The 14205-nt window shown below is 51.6% G+C and overlaps 6 protein-coding genes across 6 annotated transcripts; 2 read left to right on the top strand and 4 right to left on the bottom strand.

Moving 5' to 3' along the window:
* Window positions 1-115: 115 nt before the first annotated feature.
* Window positions 116-1817, bottom strand: V1518DRAFT_409975 (uncharacterized protein). Its single transcript, XM_066902487.1, has one exon. It carries the CDS (start codon window positions 1433-1435, stop codon window positions 401-403), a length of 1035 nt encoding a protein of 344 aa, XP_066762340.1. The 5' UTR covers window positions 1436-1817; the 3' UTR covers window positions 116-400.
* Window positions 1818-2595: 778 nt separating this feature from the next.
* On the bottom strand, window positions 2596-3701 carry V1518DRAFT_430845 (uncharacterized protein). Its single transcript, XM_066906181.1, has 2 exons — window positions 2804-3701; window positions 2596-2746 (listed from the first exon to the last, which is right to left on the bottom strand). The coding sequence occupies exons 1-2, from the start codon at window positions 3492-3494 to the stop codon at window positions 2694-2696; spliced, it is 744 nt and encodes a 247-aa protein (XP_066762341.1). The 5' UTR covers window positions 3495-3701; the 3' UTR covers window positions 2596-2693.
* Window positions 3702-3746: 45 nt separating this feature from the next.
* On the top strand, window positions 3747-5238 carry V1518DRAFT_409977 (uncharacterized protein). The gene has a single exon (XM_066902488.1). It carries the CDS (start codon window positions 4088-4090, stop codon window positions 4841-4843), a length of 756 nt encoding a protein of 251 aa, XP_066762342.1. The 5' UTR covers window positions 3747-4087; the 3' UTR covers window positions 4844-5238.
* A 2423-nt stretch (window positions 5239-7661) lies between these two features.
* Window positions 7662-11162, bottom strand: V1518DRAFT_409980 (uncharacterized protein). Its single transcript, XM_066902489.1, has 3 exons — window positions 10725-11162; window positions 9996-10674; window positions 7662-9946 (listed from the first exon to the last, which is right to left on the bottom strand). The coding sequence occupies exons 1-3, from the start codon at window positions 11106-11108 to the stop codon at window positions 7869-7871; spliced, it is 3141 nt and encodes a 1046-aa protein (XP_066762343.1). The 5' UTR covers window positions 11109-11162; the 3' UTR covers window positions 7662-7868.
* Window positions 11163-11332: 170 nt separating this feature from the next.
* Window positions 11333-13093, top strand: V1518DRAFT_409981 (uncharacterized protein). Its single transcript, XM_066902490.1, has one exon. It carries the CDS (start codon window positions 11444-11446, stop codon window positions 12980-12982), a length of 1539 nt encoding a protein of 512 aa, XP_066762344.1. The 5' UTR covers window positions 11333-11443; the 3' UTR covers window positions 12983-13093.
* V1518DRAFT_409982 (uncharacterized protein) lies at window positions 12982-14092 on the bottom strand. Its single transcript, XM_066902491.1, has 2 exons — window positions 13575-14092; window positions 12982-13521 (listed from the first exon to the last, which is right to left on the bottom strand). Exons 1-2 carry the CDS (start codon window positions 14035-14037, stop codon window positions 13307-13309), a joined length of 678 nt encoding a protein of 225 aa, XP_066762345.1. The 5' UTR covers window positions 14038-14092; the 3' UTR covers window positions 12982-13306.
* Between the last annotated feature and the right edge of the window lie 113 nt (window positions 14093-14205).

Below are 14205 nucleotides of genomic sequence, written 5' to 3' on the forward strand. Positions count from 1 at the left end.
ACGTACACTCTACTAATGCCGCAACCATATTCAATGCCACAAGATTACTCTGTACATCCCATCGAGGACGATAACTAAGGATAGCACACAAGACAGTGCTCAACTACTATGAATGCCGCAGTCAGGTTATATGATATTAGAAATTAGTCTGCTTGATCCTCTTCATGATGCAACAATTGTAAGAAAACAAGCTAGCCCCTCGACAATTTAACTACCAGCGCGCAAGCCACCATAAAATCTAAAACAAAGAAAGTCGATGAAGCAAATATGCAATTAGAACACCTCTCCATAATAATCCAAATAGACTTTTACATAAACACACATTCATAAACGAACATAAGACATCATGCAGTACTATACATAAAACAAAAAGCGCAGAATAGTCATCAGCAAAGGACTCTCATAGAGTGAACATGAAGAGTGTAATCATAAATAGCATCGAAAACATGGGATGTTGCCAGAAGATGGTCGTACACAGCGCCTTAAAGTCGGCTATCCGACCGATCGAGTTCTGTAACTTATCGGCGGAGGTCATCAGACTAGAAGCAAACGCCGTGGGCGATATCCGCAAGGCCGTGGACGGGAAGTTCCGCGCACTGTCAATGGCCACGGTGAGTGATGCTTTCGCAATTTCAGCTGAAGTCCAAAGGAGACTGTTGAGGTGCATCAAGATGACGGAGTCTCTGTCAATCACGACGGCACAGTTGTCGTAGCCGTTGGAAACCAAGGCTTGCGTCATGTTGGTGATAAGCAACTCTGCGCACTCAAAATATTTGCTCGTCATGCTGTCTGGGGTAATTTCTGACTGTGTGTAATCTTGCAAGCTGCTTCTGCGTGAGTGATGGAAATCGCGATTAGATCTGCCGCCAACAACGATGTGAGCGTTTGTGCTGCCGCCGGTCGGAATAACCTTGCGCTCAGAGTACCGCAGTGGCGGTGCGACAAGAGTAGCAATTCCAGTCTCGACAGGGACGCTGTACAGAACCGATCCTGCGCGAGTCTGAGTATTTGAGCCGTACGAATGCTGCCGTTGTTGAGGACCGATACCGGTCCGACTCGGATGTGGTCGCAGCTTGCCGCTGTGATCGCGAGCGTGGAGTGAGAGATGCGCGTCAGTGCTGTTGCGCGAGTCGGCAACGAAGCCGCCGTATGAGTCGCTCAACGACCCCCGACGGCCCTTGCTGTGAGACATGAGCGCCGCAAGCTGTTTGCGCTCGGGCGAAATCTCCTCAGCAGGCGACGGCAGACCCAGCAGCACATCCTTGTTGAGCATCTCGCCAGCCGGGCCGGCGGCGCCAGTAGTCCAGCGGTTGAACAGGAGCAGCGCGACATTGCTGGCCCAGCCAGACTCGGCGGCAGTCTCACGCGCGAGAGCGGCGGCGAGAACGAGGAAAAACGCGGCGGCGGCCGATGGGGAGGAGCCGGACAGTCGCATTATGAGAGACTGGATATATTGCGACGCGTCAGGAAAAGGCAGAGACGTGCGGCGGCTCAGCCGTGTAGTTGGGTGACGCGGACAGGGACAAAGCAATGCGCGGCGGATATAAAGGCTGGGACGCGAAGGGCGAAGACTGGCGGAAGACGTTGGCTAGGTAGTGCGCGTGGTGAGGGGCATGCTCGAGGATCCGAGACGCGTACGCGGAGGCTGTGGCGGTGCGACGGAGGCAGTGCAGTGCAGAGCGGCGGTGACGGAGGCGCACGCTGAGCAAAGCAGTGGCGATGGACAGCGATTGCAGGAAGACGCACACGGAGGAGAAGCAGCAGCAGCAGTTAGCGCAATGACGATGGGACAATGGATAGGAATAATGAGATGGTGCTGGCGAAGAGGGAGGAGAACTGGCCTATGGCGATAAGCGCAAATCGCATTGTCGGCTTCGCCGCCGTATCGGCCCGCCCTAACCCTTCGTCCCCTGGTTCTCAGCTCTTAGTCAGCCTGCCCTGCATAACCGCATAGCCACCGCGCGCATCCCTATTGTCTCGCTGTGATACCTAGCCGGATCACAGCTCACGCGTGACCCGGTGGAGGTCCTCCACCTTCAAGCACGCCTCTTCACGGTTACCCCTAACTGCAACGTCTGTCCATTGCCAGTGCTGCAGTCTGCTCGCTGGGACGGTCTGCTATGTAACGAAGTGAATGCTTTTAGACAAAGCGAGTGCTGCGACTCGTACCTTCCGGGACTGCCAGCAGCGACCACATGCCCGCGTTAGTACGTGCTGCTTCTTCTACACAGCGATCATGATACCGTCGACATAGCTGTCTGATAGCCTGCCCACGTAGACGTTTTCATTGCATTTGCACCACGGCCTCGGTCCCAAGCCCGCAAGCCGTCATATCCCACTTGTCCGAACTGTGCATGGTCAGGGTTTGTCGATCAGGCACGATCACATGCGCGTTGGGAGGATACGAACTTGCGTACGCATGGTGCTTGCGCATGTCCCGACCGATGGGAGAGAACAGCTCCAGCAGACTAGAACCACGCCGTGCCTTCCTCTACTGTCACTCCATAGCACAATACATAGGGTCATGATTTCGAAGATTAATGTACTACCTTCGCAACCAGTGTGTCGGCGAGAAAGCCGTGTCTGAAGGCAAAGCAAAGAATTATGGTTGCATTTCATCACATATAGTTATACGTAGTCATATATTTGTCTAACCGTAGACAGCCCATTTCACCATGACAGTCAAACCAGTTTTACTTCTTGAACTGCCTCTCCATTTCTTCCATGAACCACTGTGGTCGATCGTCTGGAATACAGTCTTTGTTAGTCTTGATTAAGACTTTAAACCAACAATGATTCTTACCTTCAGCGTTGTCTTCAGGCGAAGGATGGACTGAGCAAGTTTCCACAGCAAAATTAAGCGGGAAAAGTGGACGTGTTCCCCAATCGTCTTCCGCATCAACATTGCTGATCATAGCTTCACCATAGAACAGAGGGATGGCGTCGGCGTCCTCAGAAGAACAGATCATGTCCAGACCGTTTGAATCTTCCCAAGCCAAACGGCCTGCTCGCTTTGATACGAAAATCATATCCTCGTGTTCGTGCTCCGTGCAGCCGTCAGGATCAAAATTCTCAACGGCCTCAACCAAGCTGTAGCTGCCTGCATCATCTGAAACCTCCGGCAAAATTTGGATGAAGTCAAGCTCTGAGAAATCACCGACCGTAGAAAAGGACGGAGAGGTCATTGTGTCTTGCGATGGCGAGGAGTTCTGTCTGCGTTGCTCCTGCTCCTGGAATAGTTGCCAATGGTCTTGCTGCTCCAACTGTTGAAGTTCTAGATTCTGATACTGCTCGTACAGACACTGCTGACTATTCTGGTTCTGATCCTGTGGATATCGACTCAGCAGCTGCGGTCGCTGTTGCTCGACCAGCTGGTCGTACTCCAGCTGAAATGGACGCGCCTGTTGCGGACGGATCTTCTCGTGCACCTGTGGCCTCTCGTAAGCAAGACCTAAAAGAACCTCTTCAACACCGTCGTCCCCAGAGCGGCGCATCCTCTCGTCTCGGATATCCGCTCGAATGGTAATTCGTCTCAGCACTGCATCTTGTGTGGTACTGCTCAGTTCTGCTGAAGGAGGCAGAGGGCGATAAAGTCGATAGAGCAACAGCTCGGTACGATGTATTTGGCCAGACAGATGGATGCAGTAGAAAGAGACTACTAAAGACAGCACTGTGGGACAGCGCGTTGCAGAGCTGTTGAGCGTTGGGAGCTTGCGGGCGCAAGTAACTTATGACTTGTGCCAAGTCTAATGGCCGGCGGTGCATGCGTGGCTGAGTTGTACGCATTGATGCCGTGACGTCATATCAGCGGCGCCAATCGGGGCTGTGACTGTGGCTGTACCTTCTGATTAGGACGTACGCACTTCGTGTTTGCGACCGCTTATAGCAGTTGCATCGTGAGAGCAGCACTGCCTCTTCACATATATCTGGTCAGCGACGCTAAGGATCCTACTTGTCGACTGTGGTTCACATCAACGACGAACAACTTGGTCTTCCTAGCCAGCGACAGCACTCGCGACCTTCAACAAAGCTCAATCACAGAGGCGGTCCACTTCTGCTTACACTCACGGCGCTCGGTCAATTCGCAATGCCACATTCCTCCACAAATGGTCAGAGGTGTCCACAGGGTCATGGGGGAAAGGGACTCGTTCGAAAAATGCGTGCTGGCAAGCTTCTCTCGTCGGAGGAAATGGAGATTGTGGACAAGTATAGAGAGCGAGAGCGCCAACGACAGTATGCTCGACGCACTCGCCGCACCAGCTACACCAGCGGTAGGCGCCATGACGATAGTAACACCAACATCGGCAACACCATTAGCAAATATAGTGGCAGAAGCAGTAGCGGCAACAGTAACAGAAGCAACGCCGACAGCAGCTTGTTCGAAGCAAATCATAGTGACTTCTACGACCTGCGAAATCGTATTTTCAATGATACCGACGGCAACGGAAACATGAGTCAAGAAGTCATGCTCACATCAGCACCATCGGACTACTTACAGAGCGACGCGATGCGTTTAAACGCTACTGACGGCAACAAAACTTTGTGTCCTGAAGTCAACATGTCACCGCTAGCGGAATCCTACGATTTGTTCTCGCCAGACTATTCGTTGGATTCAGAATCTTCGTTTGAACAACTGGTGCTATTTTCTACGGAGTCAAAGACTGACAATTCTGCTCTCACGGACGTGCAGTCAGAGTGTTTCAACGACTCGTTACGCAATACATTACGAGTGGCAATTTCTGAGTTCATGCCCGAACCAGACTCGGACGGAAAATTTTTGGTTACCGCGGATGATCTCTTTCATATCACATACAAATTATTAAAATACGTGCAACATCAATAACAGGACTCGTGTTCTTCAGTTTCGCGTGGTTGGAAGCGTCGATAGCTTCATATGAGTGGTTCTGGATTGTTTTTACAAATCATCGTTGGCGCACAGCATCGTGTTTGCATGGGGAGGGGTGGGAGTTTATCTGTGGATTTGTTTCTTTCTATATTTTTACGCATTGTCCAGGTTATACATACCGTACCGTGACCAATATATAAAGCTGCCACGCAGCACTACTGTATCGCTTGGGTACTGACTAATATCATGCGTTTCAGAACATATATGCGACTCTGTTAGGCGATCAAGTCGTTCGTTCGCTCGTATGTGAGGTGGTTTGTAGGCTCAGTGCTCTCTAGAACATCAGGTCAAGCATACTAACGTGCTACCGTATCAAGTATGACTACACAGCCTTAAGAAATCGCAATTATTACAGTACCTCATTGGAATAGCGGTTGATAACTCAAGTACCTCGAGAGAGTCTGCATCTGTAGCACGGCGGACCTGTACTTCTGACAGGTGAGCTGTCTCTCAGACTTGGTAGCTCCCTCGCCAATTCGTCCTTCTGCTTATATCGTTCCCGCATCGACGAAATTTAATCGTTTCTTCAAACTGACTACACAATTACTGCTGGTACAAATTCACAATAACATGTTCCAGAAAGAGGTTTAAACAGCAACTTCGAGCATGAAAGAATATGAGCCTCGTTGGTTGCAGAATCTCGAGCTTATAGGTGACACGCAAATTCTGAGGATGTATCCTCTCTTCGAGAATCTGGGAATCTTTGTCTGTTTGTACGGACCAGCCAACCATCTGGATTTTCTGTTCATCCCGCCAGTCGGCCATGGGGCATACTTTGGATTTCGGCTCTCTGTTGCCAACCTCGCACTTCAGCTTCGGACCAGTCCGCAGCTCAACACGACTATCCTAGCTGTTGCAGTTTCGCGATCTATCCCTTAGTGAATCGGATGATATCTCTACTCTGTTCAGCCATAACTGCGGGGAGGAGACTCTCAGAGTTTCCATTTCTCAAGTCTCTTCGCGGTCACAGACAATTGTTGATAAATGCGAACGATACTTAAATGGCGTGCCCACAGAAATAGTTCGTCGAGTTATAGCTATTGTACTGGAATTCAGCTCAACATGTCCCTAATTACTGACTGCAGCAACCAGACGGGGGAATTTGGAGCAATGTTGGAGAATTATTTTTGCTGATCTCATTTGTGATGCTCAAGAGTACGGGATTCATCACTATAATTCCCTGGTGCACGAGCCACTCCGCTGGGCCCTTGCGCGTCGCACCCCTGACTAACGATATTTCCAGGGATGACGTTAGATGTGAACATGATCTACACACCCCCAGCGACCGCAGTTCTGCGCTCTTTCTCCGGAGACTTCGAGATTTAAGCCCATTCGTCCCGTCTCGCTGAAGCATGCACTGTGCCGTAATTAATATATATGCATGAGTCGTGATGGCGTCAGTTTACTGATATATACCTGGCAATTGTGACAGCAAAGCGCTCGAAAGGATTGCCCATGCGCTGCACCTTGCTCGGCACAACGCCTATCACTTCTGTGCTGGTATTAATGGCGCCAGCCTTGATCCGCCACGGGCGCTGCATCATACCTAAATTGTATGGACTGACACTAGCGATCTATCGCTTGTGGATTGCGAATCAAGGACTCGTAGCAGCGCTGTCTTCGGCTGACAGTAAAAAGCTAAACGAACAATGGCCCCGACGCCATAACGTCTGAGTCGCACCATCGACAGACGGCGTGCTGTCGGATTTCGAAACTAACTGGACCGACTGCTCAGCGAGTCTGTGAGTGTCGCTTCGAGAGGCAACATATTGCCCTACAACATAGCAGCATGTAGAGATCTCATATGGGCAAGACAAAAATCTAAGCCGAACAGTACCGCGTGCTACAAATAGGACAACTACTGTCTCTCCAGGCGTGATCAAGCCCGTTCTATAGATTGTGGCGCTCCATCGCCAGTTGGGCGCGTAATGTTGACGCCAATTTATGAAATGCTGTCACAGAAGCTTCTGCTGCCATGCCGTGCAACATGCAGGTCTATTCGGAAGTCTTAATTAAGCCTCCATCAGTATTTGATATAGAGCTGCACATGGCTGTCATTAGTGCGTGTCGGGCTGAGCAGCATTCTGACAAATGCAAGTATCGGAGCGCAAAATATCAGTAAGAGATTGATAGGCACGAGGCTAGGTGAACGGCAGAGCAGTCAGGCCCAATTTCTGCTCAAAGCCGATCGCATAAATTGAATGGACTCCAGCCTGCTAAATAGATATTATTTAATTGTCCTTTGGTCGTAAATGACAAGGAGCGAACAAGATTCATCTCCTTCTCGTGTGGGACTTGTATGTACATTGACCCTTAACAGACTCTAGGAGCTCCGGGTTCCATGCGGCACCATATCCCGCGGCGCTGTGGCGCAATCCTGAACCGGCTACAACGAGGTACTGGGAGGATAATGCAGGTTGGATCTGGTGATTACTAGCGGTTTGCACGAATTGCCAGACAGAGCACGAAGGCAGCTACCCCCTCTCATCCAATCCCTACAGTCTGAAGGAGACACAAGACGGCATGAGCTTGAGCGTATGCTCTTCTCTTTCCTCCGAATTTTCGTCGAGCAAACACCCAGGGAGCCACCTGGCGGTGGACGTACGGCAAGAACGATGCCGATAGTTAAGGGAACAAGAAGGAAAAGAGGAAATGTCGCGAGACACGAGAATGTAGCTAACGGCGGGAACTGGAGATCTGACCGACGCGTTGTTTACAATCCGTCGTGTAGCAGTACCGGATCCTCATCTCAGCATAAGGTCCACAAGCACGACAGCTCACGAGAAAATATTAGTGAATCTAAGCTACACACGTAGCATTAACATTGACCGCGTTACTACACTCAATAGCTAGCTCCCAAATAATTCATCAAGCACACCTATCGTGTTCTTGAAAGTTAAGTCTTATGTAACTTTTAAGCTGATCAGTAATTTTGAAACCACATGAAAACAACCAGAACTTTTTATGACCGGCCAACTCTTTTCTTTTGAATCGCCTTCAACTTAGTCTTCATAACCTCAGGATCCATATATACGCACGCCTCCTTGAATATCTCCTCAAGTGTCTCAGGGGTACCGAAGTTATTCTCAAGGTTAAGCAACGCGACCCAGATATTCAACTTTTCCTTCTCCTCGCGGAAATTAATTGTCTTGAGGGCGCGCTGCGCAACCCCGCGCGCCTTTTCGATCTCGCCGAGCTGCACCTGAAACGCCATGTACCGGATCCACAGGGTAGATGAGTTCGGGCTACCGAGCAGCATGCGCTCAAAATCCGCGACGGACTCGGGCTCCTTCGTCGCGAGGTTGCCGGTGATATCAAGTTGCACCGCCGCGCCGCGTTTCCGCCGGCGCTTGCGTGTTCGGGCATCGGATTCAGCGTCGCTGTCGTCATTGTCAGAATCGTCGTTACCGACTCTGGAGTGTGCGGAATCAGCGTCAGAGTTATCGGCGTCCGCCACAGTGTCCTCATCGAGCATGCTGACGTTCCAGTTGAATCCGTTCACCGAAAGGCCGCCTTCCTCCTCGTCTTCGTACTCATCATTAGCGTCCTCAGCTGTGTCTTCACTGCCGTCATTTTCGTCGTCATCAGAGGAGCTGCCTTCTAATGCGATATTTTCTTCCTCATCATTGCTATCTTCGACAGCCTCGACCGCTGCACCATCAATCTCCATCTCGCCAGCATCCGCGGTATTCGCATTATCAACAGCGCCTTCATCCTCCACGACAGCCTTCTTCATCTTCTTTGTCTTATTTGCCTTCCTCTCGTTTTTCTTCAAGCGCTCCTCGGCAGACACCTTCGGATCTTTTGCGCTGACTCGCATTTTTCTGAACTCGGCATTAACCCGGATTATTCGGACCTTGACACTCTGTCCCTTCGAAAACTTCTCACTAGGACTCGTAATCTTCGCATTGCTCATTTCGGAGAGAGGAAGAAACGCCGTGACACCTCCAAAAAACTCGACAATCGCCCCATTGCTCACGATGTTGAGAATTGATCCCGAAACGCCCGTCTGCCCCTGCTTCGCCTCGTCGTAGGACTTCACGACCGCCGAATTGTCCGCGTTGATGAGGGACTTCTTGAGCGTGAGACGAATGCGCTTGCGCTCAGGGTTGATTGAGAGTACCCTGCACTTGACATGCATGCCGGGCCTAAATCGTCGCTCGGGTTGCGATATCTTGACGTCGGACAAGTGTAGCTCGTTGGCGTGGCCGAGAATGCCGTCGGAGATGGAGACTAACAAACCACCAGACTCGACGATCCGAACGACTTCAGCCTCATCTATGATGTCGCCAACCTTTACATCTTCGAAATGAAGGTACTTTTGGCCGACAACCTTGGGTTGAAGCGATAAAAGAAACAAGCCGTCCGCGGACGAATAACCGGTGATACGCGCAGCGTGGATCGTGCCTAGTTTGTATTCTCCAAATAGCGGTGAAATTTCTTCAATGCGAGTGTCCGACAAGCGGGAAATATGCGCAAAGCCGGGAATGCTGTCGATTCCAGTGTCGATGAACACGCCAAGACCTGGCTCAACAAATAGAATCTTTGCAGCCGGCAGTACTGTGCCGAGGCTCAGAAGTGAGTCTAGGTTAGTCGCAGCAGGAACAGACGAAGCAGTATCCCCTGCGTCGGCCTTAACAGAAGTGGCTACCGGAAGACCAAGCGAAAGAACATGAGGAAGTAGCGATAAACGCACCTTCCTCACATCAGCGGCGGGGAAATACGAAACCACGCGCGCCTTGAGATGCTGTCCATCCTTATATTTTGCCGGCAAATCCGTTCCATCATAGCACGCGCAATGGAAAAAGTCGATAGTAGCATCGATAAGTCCAGCGACCTTTCCGGCAAGACCGCCGGCCGTCGCCTGCGAGACCGTGAAATCGACAGTGGTTCCCGGAACAAGCGAGTCTACGTTTTGCAAAACGCTGAGGGCGGGTACGTTCTTTTGGAAAGCAGTAGCGGTCATGGTGAGTGTTCGGCTGTTACTCGTGTTGTTGAGAATGGTGAGTAGAAGCGGCTGACCCTCGCGGAAAGCCTCGGCTGCTATTGTTAGTTGAATTGAATAGCAAGAAGTGGTTCACATACATACACTTGACGTTGATATGCTCCAATTCCTTATTCGAAATGAATCCCGAAAGTCCCTCGAAGCCGACGTCCAGAATTGCACCATGGTCCTCAACACTGGAAATAGAGCACTGGAGTGAAACGCCCTTTGTCAAATCACTCTTGTCCACGGCAGCATTGACCTGCGACGGCTTGACTGACAATTCTATATGGCTCTTGGACTTTCCAGACTTTGTGGAAGCTGAGTGCTCAGTCACGACCGCGCACAGCCATTGACCGACTTTGAACAAGGACTTCAAGTCGGGAATATCGTCGTCCAAATCCTTCTTGTTCTCGGAGGTCGTACTTTCGTCGTCACCTTCGTCGTCGTCTTGGATTGCATCTAGTTTGTCGGAAACCTTCTCGGACACGTTCGTGATAGGGATATATCCGGTCAGACAATCCGGCAGAGACAACGAGACATCATATGCGCTGATCTTCGACACTTGGCCTAGAACCAGTGTTCCAGGCACGAGATTCTTGAACGTAAGGCCGTCAATTTTGATCTTTGGAACTCCATTTGCCGCGGCTTGTTCTGCGCGCTGAGAAGACTGCTGATTGCGGATTTGTTTGCGGCGAATGCGATCCTGCTTGGAGGTGCCGCTCTCGGTCAGCTGCTTCTTCTCAGTCTTGGCCTTTTTCGGAGCATTCCCCGCTTGCGCATACTAAAGCACGTTAATTGCAGAACAATGAAAACAAGACGGTGCGAACATACCTCAAAGAGAACGTCACGCGCAGCTTCGTTCGCAACCTCTTTGTACTCGAGCGGTGTCAAGACTGACCCTCCGCCACGTGGAAAGTCTGCCAGCTCATCGTGCTTCCTCAGAGTCGAGGGCGGAGTAACAACGCTGGCGTCGTTGGCCCCCGTCTTCGGTTTGTCACCTGCGGCGGGTTTGGCACGAGTATTGTTACCAAACTTGCGCGGAGCGTCATTCAGCTTCTTGTTTGGCACACCGCTTTTGCGAACAGGAAATGGCTTCTTGCTGAAGCTCGAGGTCTTGCTTGTCTTGGGCGGTCCGTTAGATGGCTTGCCAGAAGGCTTGACAGATGGTCCAGAAATGCTACTTCCGGCGCTTCGTTTTCGCTTTTCGGCAGGCATCCTAGCGCAGTCTGTAGAACGGAAGCGGTAAACGGTGTTCGCGCAAACACCGGGATCGAGGAATTTTTTTGAGGCGAAGTCCCAACGCGAAGCCCGACCCCTGAACTAGTGATCATGTGATTTAGGCAGGGGCTTGATCGATGCAGGTTGTCTATTACGGGGATAGAAGTACGCACACGCAAAATGAGCACTGCAGTCACGGAGCCGGACAGAGGACCCCTAGATTATAACATACTTACCCGGCGTATTGAAGTGCTCTTCGACGGTCGCTATATTCAGAACATAGCAGCACTCCTTGCATTCGTCATCACCACGATCAAGCCCTATCGCCCACCATGAACCGCTCGATATCTGTGCAGTTGAAGCTCTGGATCAACCGATTCCGGACGTCGCCGTTGTCGCGTGTGTTTCGGCCGCTCATTCTACTGGCAACGCTGTTTGCCGTCCTCTATTTCGTCATGACAGTATCAATCGACACGTCGGCGCGAAGTTCAGCGGTGCTAACTGATGGCGACGGCATTCTCCCTGGCGATCTAGACCAGGCATTTCTCACACCGGAGCGCAATTGCCCCGCCGAGAAAGCTAGCCGCCCGCGCTCACTGCTGCCGTCGATCTCAAATCCATACATGACGGCGATGAAGATCGCGTTCAGGGGCCCGCAGAGCTCAAAGTCCGACACGGGCGCACACAGGACCAATCCAAGTATCATTGCGCTGCCAAAGGGCTCGGAGTTTCCCTATGTTGCGTTTTCGAGCTACGTGACAGGCAACAAGTACAGCATATATGCGTGCTTTGTAAAGCGCGCACGGATGCAAATTTCGCGCCGCATGGCGCTGCAATGCGTGGACGAGCCGTCGAAGATAAACATCAACACGCGAGAGGACGCGACATGCAGAGACGATCTGTATTTGAGTTTGCGCAGCGGAGCGCAGGTGCCGCGAGTGTTCTTGTCACCCAACGGAGAACCGCTGCTGACGTACTCGGCGAACTCAGAGACGGCGTGCGTGGGATACTGGGTCGTGGACATGCGCACGGTGTATTCGCAATTGAAGAAGTACTTTGAGGGTATTCCCATTAGATATCAGAAGCCGGTTGAGCTGCTACGACCGGGAAAGATGTCGGATCTGGAACAGAACTGGGTGCTCATGTTCGAAGGCAACGAGACATACGTGCAGCAGGATCTGAACCCGCGCGTGTTCTCAGAGGCACTGGCGACAACGAATCTCGCCCCAAAGTCTTATGACTGCTTAAACAAGCTGACGAATGACAATCGGAACCTGGTCTTGCGACAGTCGACCAACACTCTGCGCCTGTCGCTCTGCGAGTTTCCATGCACGGCAACAGAAGCAAACACGGTGCTGATTTCGATTATTCACATCAAATACCTCGAAGGATACCGACCGTACTATGAGAGGCGTGTACTCATGACCTCGTCCAAGTTCCCGTTCAATGTTATCGGGGTTTCCCGACCGCTTCTCTACGCGGGCACAGATGAGCAGATGAAGATCTACACCACTAGCATATCGTGGGACTCAACGCAGCCGTCACGATCGTCGCGGCCAGATCTGCGAAATCTCAATTTGAAGGACTACATGATCAAGAGGCCGGTCGAGGTGACCGTGGAGAGCGAGCAGCCGGAAGAAGAGCATGAGCACCGCAAGAGAGAGGAGAATTCCGAGCAACAGCAACAAGAGGAGGTGGTGAGGGATTATACTCTGGCGAACCCACAACTGAGCGGATTCACAAGTGATTACTATCACGGATACCTGAATGATGTGGTGCTAATTGGGTTCGGCATCGAAGACAAGGAGTCTGCGGTGATCGACGTGCTTGCCTCCGATCTTGTGTCGTGTATTCAGTTATGTACGAAGTAGGTTAGGAATGTGCGTGCAGGTAAATGGACGTATAGTATATGAGAAAAGTGTTGATATTACGGTCAAATTGTAATGAATGAATGAAATGGGCGCAGGACCTCTGTAAAGCTGGTTTGACTGGATCGCCGTCACATGTTACTGTTGACGCGTCACAGATATATATAGTCGGAGGCATTACCCTAACCCGATGTTATATCACGCTTAACTTAAAATTCACAACATCCACTGCACCGGCTTTCAATTTTGATCCGCAACATCTCTGCCGCCCGGAACCCAGTAAACTAGTAATACATTGAAAGAAGTAGCCCTCGATTAAAATTGCCCTCAGCTGGGTTTGGCAGGCTTCCTGGCAGCGTCGATCATCTCGATCTTTTGTCGAAGGGACAGTTGTGCTTGGCCTGCTGTCGGGTGGTTTGTCCAGTCAACGCCTGCGAGCTTTGACGAGCCGGAAGCGCCGGAAGTAGCTACGTCGGAGTTCTTAAAAAGCCGACCGGGCGCAAGCCTAATCTGATGACGCGAGTGGCCCAGGATTTCTGCATCTATTGAAGCGAATTAGCAGAAGACAGCGCGATGGGAATGATCAATGCTGTACCTTGTGAGAAGAACATGTTTGTGCCGGTAAGAAGCTCCCAGCGGCCCTCGTAGACGCGTGAGCCAAGAGACACAAGAGGACTGGCGGTGTGTAAATTCACGATCTGGAAGTCGTTGACATTGTCGAGGGATTGCGGCGCGAGAGAGAGATCGAGGGAGACGTAGCAGACTTCGTAGTCGTCGCCGTTATTATTGCTGTTGGCTGCGGTCTTGTTGCTCTCGTTATGATCGCTGCTGTCTTCGTCGTCGTCGTCGTCGTCGTCGTTGTCGTCGTCATCGTCGCCGCTTTCCCCATCCTCGTCCTCTTCGTCGTCGTCCTCGTCGTCGTCCTCGTCGTCGTCGTAGACGGCGAAGCTTGGAAGACTGTCGTTCGCATCATGGTCGTCGCCCAAGCTGGAGCCAGCCTTGCTGACCACGCTGCCGACGTGCGCATCGGTTCCTGCGATGACTCCGTGTGGGGCCATGACTCCGGTGGGATGCCTGCGCTGGCGGTCTCCAGACGGAGTTGTGAAGTGCGTCGGCGGTCGGGACTCGCTCATTCCGTTGCACGCGCGGGCGACGCGATACAGCATCGCGCCCGCTAATTTGCTCTGAACGCGGGCATTGCGCGGAGCCGCATGAGGCTTAGCGCG

This window comes from Limtongia smithiae (genome assembly GCF_038497785.1).
Source record: "Limtongia smithiae strain NRRL Y-17922 unplaced genomic scaffold V1518scaffold_1, whole genome shotgun sequence".
NCBI classification, from domain to species: Eukaryota; Fungi; Ascomycota; class Lipomycetes; order Lipomycetales; family Lipomycetaceae; genus Limtongia; species Limtongia smithiae.

Bases quoted from the DNA above. Each gene is read 5' to 3' on its own strand.
- V1518DRAFT_409980 (XM_066902489.1), bottom strand. From the start codon at position 11,108: ATGCCTGCCGAAAAGCGAAAACGAAGCGCCGGAAGTAGCATTTCTGGA. The intron at 10,675-10,724 runs GTATGTTCGCAC...AACGTGCTTTAG, and splicing joins CGCGTGACGTTCTCTTTGAG to TATGCGCAAGCGGGGAATGC. The intron at 9,947-9,995 runs GTATGTATGTGA...TAACAATAGCAG, and splicing joins GGAGCATATCAACGTCAAGT to CCGAGGCTTTCCGCGAGGGT.
- V1518DRAFT_430845 (XM_066906181.1), bottom strand. From the start codon at position 3,494: ATGCGCCGCTCTGGGGACGACGGTGTTGAAGAGGTTCTTTTAGGTCTT. The intron at 2,747-2,803 runs GTAAGAATCATT...ACTGTATTCCAG, and splicing joins GCCTGAAGACAACGCTGAAG to ACGATCGACCACAGTGGTTC.
- V1518DRAFT_409977 (XM_066902488.1), top strand. From the start codon at position 4,088: ATGCCACATTCCTCCACAAATGGTCAGAGGTGTCCACAGGGTCATGGG.
- V1518DRAFT_409975 (XM_066902487.1), bottom strand. From the start codon at position 1,435: ATGCGACTGTCCGGCTCCTCCCCATCGGCCGCCGCCGCGTTTTTCCTC.
- V1518DRAFT_409981 (XM_066902490.1), top strand. From the start codon at position 11,444: ATGAACCGCTCGATATCTGTGCAGTTGAAGCTCTGGATCAACCGATTC.
- V1518DRAFT_409982 (XM_066902491.1), bottom strand. From the start codon at position 14,037: ATGGCCCCACACGGAGTCATCGCAGGAACCGATGCGCACGTCGGCAGC. The intron at 13,522-13,574 runs GTACAGCATTGA...TCGCTTCAATAG, and splicing joins AAACATGTTCTTCTCACAAG to ATGCAGAAATCCTGGGCCAC.